The sequence below is a fragment of the Glycine soja genome, chromosome 12 (assembly GCF_004193775.1).
Source record: "Glycine soja cultivar W05 chromosome 12, ASM419377v2, whole genome shotgun sequence".
NCBI lineage: Eukaryota > Viridiplantae > Streptophyta > Magnoliopsida > Fabales > Fabaceae > Glycine > Glycine soja.
This window is the reverse complement of record NC_041013.1, coordinates 15795025-15803005: the sequence shown is the minus strand read 5'-3', so window position 1 is coordinate 15803005 and position 7981 is coordinate 15795025. Positions and strand designations below refer to the sequence as shown.

General features: G+C 36.3%; 1 protein-coding gene across 1 annotated transcript; it reads right to left on the bottom strand.

Annotated features, from left to right (window-relative positions):
- Positions 1–278: 278 nt before the first annotated feature.
- LOC114379251 (putative multidrug resistance protein) lies at positions 279–7469 on the bottom strand. Its single transcript, XM_028337879.1, has 7 exons — positions 6854–7469; positions 6013–6067; positions 5681–5868; positions 4953–5410; positions 4318–4858; positions 1737–3688; positions 279–884 (listed from the first exon to the last, which is right to left on the bottom strand). Exons 1-7 carry the CDS (start codon positions 7031–7033, stop codon positions 512–514), a joined length of 3747 nt encoding a protein of 1248 aa, XP_028193680.1. The 5' UTR covers positions 7034–7469; the 3' UTR covers positions 279–511.
- Between the last annotated feature and the right edge of the window lie 512 nt (positions 7470–7981).

Below are 7981 nucleotides of genomic sequence, written 5' to 3'. Positions count from 1 at the left end.
AAAACCCAAAAAACAGTGAAAATGCTAATTTATGTTTTTTCTTTTAGTGCATTATCACAGTATGCCTCTTAGTTTTGATATATAAATAGATAGATTGTAATACATGGTTTGTTTGAGTTTAAGTGGCGTTCCAAACATTTTTTTTCCTGAATTCATTTATATATAAATCTCTTTACTATGGTAAAATAAATTTATATGATAATATAATATAATACGAAATATCTAGCACTACTTTGGAAACACTGCAAACTTGGGGCAAAAGGAAAGCAAAAGTTTACTAGGTTGTGATTAGATCATTGATTTTTTTTTCTCCAAAAAGAAAACCAGTTCTAAATTTTCTTTTCACATCGTGTTCAAGCATGCAAACATGGAATACACTTAAATTTCATAAGGGGCAACCCCCATTCTACGGTAACATGTACGTTATTGTCTCAAAAAGGCAAAAGAGAAAAAGAGAAAAAAAAAAACCAAAAAAAAAAGGTCGACCATATATTACAACTACTAACTAAGTTTACCTAGGGGAGCTACCACTTTGAAGTTTAACAAGAGAATAGTATGCACCCTCACGTCCAAGCGAAATTAATTCGTTATGTGAACCTTGTTCTACAACCTTCCCATTCTTAATCACAGCAATGTAGTTGGATTTCTGTATTGTAGAGAGCCTGTGTGCCACTACAATGCATGTTCTTCCAACCATTATCTTCTCTAGTGCTTCTTGGACCAAGATTTCTGACACACTATCAAGTGCACTAGTAGCCTCATCCAGAAGCAGGATTGCAGGATTCTTCAGTATGGCCCTTGCTAAGGCTATTCTTTGTTTCTGACCTCCTGATAGCTGAACTCCTCTTTCCCCACAGTATGTCTCATACCCATCATTCATTCCACTGCCATGACAAACACCACACAAAAGGAAAAAGTGTTAGTTCCAAGAGGAAGATGGTTTCAAGGTGCAGCTAGTTTATAACTTGGGAAAATCTTTTGCTAACACAAAACTAGTGTTTACATAATGTTTGAACTAATTTTGTTTTGGGTTTGTCTTTTCCTTTAATTAAAGCCTAAAGGGATAAGCTGGCTAAACACAATGTCAGATAATCTTTAAAAACAGAAGCAACATTTAAAAGCCAATTGGAAGAGCTTATTTTCAGCTTGGTGGGACTTATCTTTTAAGGTAACCACCTGTGTAAGTATTTGGGAGAGTTTATGATATTAAGCATATTTTCAGAAGCTCTCTAGAATAACTTATGAAAACAGCTTATGACTTACTTATATGAAAACAGCTTATTTCCATAAACTTACTTACTCCAAGGGTAACTCTTTTAGAGTTGTTTACTCCTATTAATCCTATTTCTTTCTCCATTATCCAAACAACTTATACATGAGTGCTCACATGAAAAGCACGTTTTCAATAAGTGCTTATTGGAGGTGTTTACTCAAATGCACTATAAATAAAGCTTCTGTAGAGGCTAATTGGAGGAGTTTTTACTTTCAAGGAGAAGATTAGTTAAAAAAAGCAGTGTCAAATTCTACTTTGTATTTAGTTAGTTGTTCACTCTAGCAGCCTGTGCATGTCAATTAAGCTGGGCTTATGGTTAGTATTGATTGTAATTCTTGTTTTCTTCCCTAATGTTGAGTTTAGGCAAATGAAAGAGTTTTTGGCATCGGAACAAAGAATGATTAAAAAAAGTGATTGTGAAAACTTTTTTTTTACAAAAAATTCCATTAGAGTTCTGTCGTACCTAATGAATTCATGAGCATTAGCCAGAGATGCAGCCCTTCTTATCTCAGATTCAGTAGTGTTTTCTTTTCCATAGGCAATATTTTCTCGAATGGTGCCAGCAAAAAGGGTTGGCTCCTGACTCACTAATGCAATTTGTGACCTCAGCATTCTCAAATTATAGGACTTGATGTCTTGTTCATCTATGCATACCGTTCCCTTTGCAGGATCATAAAACCTTTCAATAAGACCAATAACAGTTGATTTACCACAACCACTGTGCCCCACTAGAGCCACAGTTCTCCCAGGTTCAACTTTAAGATTCAGACCCTTGAAAATCATTTGATCAGGTCTAGATGGATATGCAAAGAATACATTCTTAAGCTCAACTCTGCCCCTTAATTTCCTCTTCTTCTCACCTCCCCATGAGGTCTCAGGATCAATCTCAGTTTTCCTGTCTAGGATTGCAAAAACTGATCCAACTGCACTTCTTCCTTTGGACAAGTCAGAAGTCATGCTTCCAGCATCTGCAATAATGTATGCAGTGAAGAGTAATATTAAAAAGGCTTGGAAGAGGTGCTTTGGTTCTATTTTCCCATCTATCAAAAGCCTCCCACCATACCAGTAAGCCAATGCTGTTGATGAAGTGTTAAAAAACTGGGAGCTGAATAGACCAAAGCCTGAAATCCATGACTGCCTAATACTATCCTCTTTAGGCCCCACCATTGTGGATTTGAAAAGTGCCAACATTCTTTTCTGAGAGCTGAAGGCAGTTATGGTTCTGTGGTTTATAACAGCTTCACTTGCAAGTTGGCTTCCCTCCCTTTGTGCTTTACGAGCTTTCTCGGCCATACTCTTCATCAAGACACTTCTCGAGTAAAAGCTTCCAATGACTAATGGCTGCACTGCAATCATCACAAGGGAAAGCCTCCATGTGAGCACAAGTCCTAGAGTGTAGGCAAAGATAGACCCGAAAATTGCTTGGGCCAACAAAGACATTCGATCACCAACAAGGGAACGAACCAAGTTGGCTTCTGAGGACAATCTTGCACAAATGGATGCACTTGTGTTATCTTCATGATCAAACCACCCTATTTCAAAAGTCATCAGCTTCTCTAGTATCTTCTCTCTTATTCTTTTGGTCAACCTTTCTCCCATGACTGCAAAGTTATAGTGTTGGAGAATACTAGTGAAGAAGTTGAAAACACCAATTCCTAAGAAAACAAGGGCCAGCACTTTAGCTTTAGACTTCATCTCAGAGCTATCAGTTTCAAAATAAACTGATATAAGTGTTCCTACACAGTATGCATTTACAGGTTGTACTGCTCCTGACCCTATTGCTCCTAAGATTCCTAGCATTGCTCTTCCCCACTCAGGGGTATTCATTTTCAGCAAACGCCACTGCGAAGGAGCTGGATGATTTGTTCTTTTCAAGTTATCTTCAAAACTATCATCATCAGGGTCATATTGGATAGAATAGGAGTAGGGTGTTCCCATGGAAAATCCCTGACTGAAGGGATACAACATGGGAGTGCCTACAGTGCTTGATCTGAAACTTACAGTTGGACTTTGTGGAACGCTCATTCTGTGGGAGCTCTTTCCCTCTGTTAGAAGATTGGAAGGTTTGGATTCATCATTCTGAGTTGTTATTTGCTGCAACTCTACCATGTGAGCATACTCACCATCAGTCAATTCCATGAGCTCATTATGTGTACCTAATTCAATGACTCTCCCTGATTGAAGGACTGCAATCAAGTTAGCTGTTCGAATTGTAGACAAGCGGTGAGCAATGATGATTGTTGTCCTTCCTTTTGAAGCTTGATCAATTGCTGCCTGTACCACTCTTTCAGATTGAGCATCTAGTGCACTGGTAGCTTCATCAAGCAAGAGGACCTTTGGATCCCTTAGTAAGGCTCTTGCTATGGCAATGCGCTGCTTCTGCCCACCAGACAGTTGAAATCCAAACTGCCCTACCTAGGAAATCCATTGTGGTTTGCAATAACAAAGCTTTAATCAAAGCAGATTACATAACAAAAAATTGATTAAAAGTTTGTTCTCTACATCTCACATTGTTTTTTATTTTAGCACATGAAAAAAAATTATATTTTGGTCCTTACATGAAAAAAATGCTTGTATAATAGTACTTGTCGTTTATTGAAGGTATGATGGTGCATGATTTTGCTCAGTTTTCCACTAAGATAACATGGGGATACATGGGATTAAATTTTAGTCAACTCTGCAAAGTCTGACACTCTAATAACTTTGGTAAAAAGTAAGAATCAACTCGTAAACATTTTTCATGTAAGGACCAAATTGTAGAGTTTTCTTATGTAAAGATCAAAATGAAAAATGGTATATAGTCTTGTTTAATACAATATTCAAGATCAAACCATTTTGATGAGCTCAGGTGAAAAAGTATTAGTTGGAAACCTTTAAATAGGATGATTAAATTTCAAAGAAGCATACTTAAACTAACTGAAAATTTTAACTCGAACTTAAACAAATTTATAGAGATTTTGTTCTGTTTCCTTATTTTCTCTTCCATATATAGTGTTAATCTGTTTCCACACTTTTTCTGAGCTAACAAGTTGAGATCAACTTACTTGAGTTTCATATCCATCTGGTAACTTGACAATGAAATCATGTGCATTAGCTGCTTTAGCTGCACTAATCACACTTTCCATTGAGGCTCCCTCTTTTCCAAACAAAATATTCTCTTTTATGGAAGTGGCAAAGAGAACAGGCTCTTGATTTACTAGGCCAAGTTGAGATCTCAACCACTTGAGCTGAAGCCTATTAGTCTTGTGACCATCCAAGAGTATTAATCCCTCAACAGGGTCATAAAACCTTTCAAGAAGTGCTATGATGGTAGATTTACCAGAACCACTACCTCCCACAAGGCCTACACTCTTGCCTGCTGGGACAGTGAGATTGAATCCCTGCAAGACTGGTGTGTCTGGCCTAGATGGGTAACAGAAATAGACGTCTTGAAATTCAATTTCTCCCCTCACATATGATAAGGCCTTTCCTTTCTTATCTTCAGAATCTATACTTGGCACGCGATCAATCATTTCAAAAAGACGAGTAACAGCAGCAGTTGCCTCTGTGATGGCAGTTAAATTTGGAAGGGCACTTAAAATGCTCCTGAAATTTATTAAGTTAAACATATATTATTATGAACATGTCATATTAATATATGATATAAAACTAGAATATGAGAGATGAGAAAATCACTTACAAGCCTCCCATGAGGACATTGAAGCCAGCTACAAATACATGGCCACCTTGTTCTCCTTTATTAGTGATCAGAAAAGTTCCAACCCAAGCCTGAAAACCCCAACTTATATAAATAACTCCCATGCTTCCCAACATCAACCCCTTCGCAAAACCTTGCTTTATTCCAAATTCCATAGTTTTTTGAAGTGCACTGCTAAATCTGTTTAGTGTTTGATTCTCCCCAACATATGAATAAACAGTTCTTATTGAAGATATTGCCTGTTCTGCTATCCCACCAGCAACCCCATAAGACTCGATCATTTTCATTACAAGATCCAACATGATCTTCCCAAATACAAGTGCCGGAACAATGAACATGACAGACAGTGGTATGGCTGCCAGTGTAAGTCTCCATGAAAGTACAAATGCAAAGATGTGGCAGAATAGGAATGTTGACATATAAGCTAGGCAGTCAGGTATCTACACTCAGAAAAAAAAACGTATAAATTAATAAAGCAAAGAGATAAAGAGTTCTATTTTATCAGATTTTGAAACTTATCTATTAAAAATGCTACCAAATTAATTAGATTACAAATTCAAGTGAAGATCAGATTCATTGGTTTCCTTGAGAGCAATTACTTATGGAGAATGCTAACAAGTGCCCTTAGAGCCTACTCAATGGAAATATCTATGACTATAATTTCATTCCAAGAAATTTTAATTAAGGGAAAGGTATAACTGTAGAAAAACCTTCTCACACAAGACAACTTGGATTGTATTTGCATCTGATGAAATGAGTGAGACAACTTGGTAGGTTGTTGAAGAACCAGCAATCTGAGTGTCAAAGAAGCCAACTTCTTGTCTTAGGACTGATTTTAGGTATTCCATTCTCATTCTGGAAGCCTGTCTCTCAGCAGTTCTTGTCCAACATATTCCTTCTGTAGTAGCCAACATCAATAGGTATAAAGCATGAAAAGTAGTTAGATTTACTTTCTCTAATGCTAGACATGCTATTTACATAACTTCAAAGTTGATGTGAATTCTGCAAGGAAAGTAACTAAGCTACCAACTGTGCAGCTTACCAATAAAAGCTGAAAGTCCAACTCCAAGTGCAGCACAAAAAAGCTTCAACGCATACTGAAAAAAGGCAAGTGGCAATTTCAAAAACTGTTGAGTAATCATGTCTCAAAAATCAAATTGTGGAAAGACCTTGCTTAAGTGGCCTCCTTCCTTGGATGCACAAATCAGTTTGTATGTGCATGCTCGACTTGCACTATCAGTGTCTTTAAATAAAGTTTCATGACTACTTAGTATGTGTTTGGTTTAACGATGGGAAGTATGAAAATTGATTTTACCACTTGACAAATGTGATTTTAGTAAGAATACAAATGTTTGGTCATTGTTAGGTAAAATTGATTTTATCTTCAAACCTTGGTTTGCCTAGAAGTGATAAAAAGTAGCTTTTACTTTAGATTGAAAACTTTACGCCAAGTTTTACAGCAAACTTGCTTCCATGGTAAAAACATTCAAACATAGCATGTGTTTGGTTCAGCATTAAAACCACACAACACGTATTAAAAACGTGAAAAGATTAAAGTGGCAAAGAGTTACTTCGTTGTTAACATGGAAAACTGAATCGATTTTACTAAATGCACCACCAGACCAAACATGTTGATAAATCACTTCATTTCAAAATTATCACTAAAAAAAACTTCATTTCAAAATCAATTTTAACTAAAAAAAAAACAATTTTGCAATTGCTAACACAAGCACACACCCAAATCAAATAACTGTCAAATGTTAGCAAAAGCAGTTTCATGCAAAATTGTGTACTAAACAGTGAACATGATGATGTCTTTATGCCACACGAATTGTATGTGTAGTCTGTAGCAGAAGACTCAAGATTTTATTGAGCAAGCTCACCTTGTTCACATCATGCTTTGTCAAATGACTATTCTTGTCGCCATAGGCGTTGATTACATCACTAAGAATGTACATCATGAGAGGGGTTTGTAGTCCATCTCCAAGGCATCCCAAGGTCCCAAAGAGCATCAACAACTTGTCCACTCCATCTGCATAACGAAACATACTATTGTTCCCCATTTCCCCTTGACCCTCCCTATGGAGAGATACCCCTTAATTTATTTTTCAAGATTCTGTGAGGTTTATCACCAATCTCAGTGAAAACATATAGAAAGACTAATATATACTCGTTATATTCTCTTAGCTATGCATAATCAGCAGCCAAAAATGACTCTTGCTATTGTCTTTTTACAACCAAAGCCGGAATCGATACAACATGAAAGAGTGGAATTGGCCGGGCTAATACATTATTCAAACTTGAAAAACATTGTTTGTGTAACTTGATATGCGATGTTTGTTAGTTGTTGTGGCTCCACCTAGTTAATTACCCCAGCAAATCATTCTATCAGGGTCACTGTTAACGTGTCTTCTTGCAGTTTTAGATACTTGCAAAGAATCATTCCCGTTACAATCGTGGATATGATGTGTTACCAATTGGACCTAGTCAAGTATTGTTGCCAACTTAATAAGGCAATGACTCGATATTTCCAAGGCTCGTTTATTGGAAGTGTCTTTCTGCCTTTGCATTGTAATGTAGGGCCAATCTCACGTGAGGGGCCCAAAATTTCCTTTTTGTTGTCTTTGATATCAATCAGGATCTACTTGCCTTCAATGGTGTCATTCTAACGAAAACACTAAAAAGAGATTATCAATTATTCATTCATTCAATCATAAAAATATTTATATAATGTGCTAGAGAGTGTAAAGATATTTTATAATAAATATTTTAAAAGTTATACTATTTATTAGAATCAGTCTAATGGTGGGCGTTTTAACATTGTTGTCGCTAATAAATCCTAAAAAAAAATGAAAGTTATATACAGAATGATTTGTAATTTGTTGATAATATTAATGGTATATGAAAATTAAACTCATATCAACGCTTATTTCAAACAACAATGAAACACACCACAATCTCCACTTTTTTGCCATTTGTAATTAGGGAAAGTACTTAGTAGTAAAATATGC

Coding starts and splice junctions, on each gene's coding strand:
- LOC114379251 (XM_028337879.1), bottom strand. CDS start 7,033: ATGGGGAACAATAGTATGTTTCGTTATGCAGATGGAGTGGACAAGTTG. Junction 5,411..5,680: donor AAGTTGTCTTGTGTGAGAAG/GTTTTTCTACAG, acceptor TTCTGAGTGTAG/ATACCTGACTGCCTAGCTTA. Junction 4,859..4,952: donor AATGTCCTCATGGGAGGCTT/GTAAGTGATTTT, acceptor AATAAATTTCAG/GAGCATTTTAAGTGCCCTTC.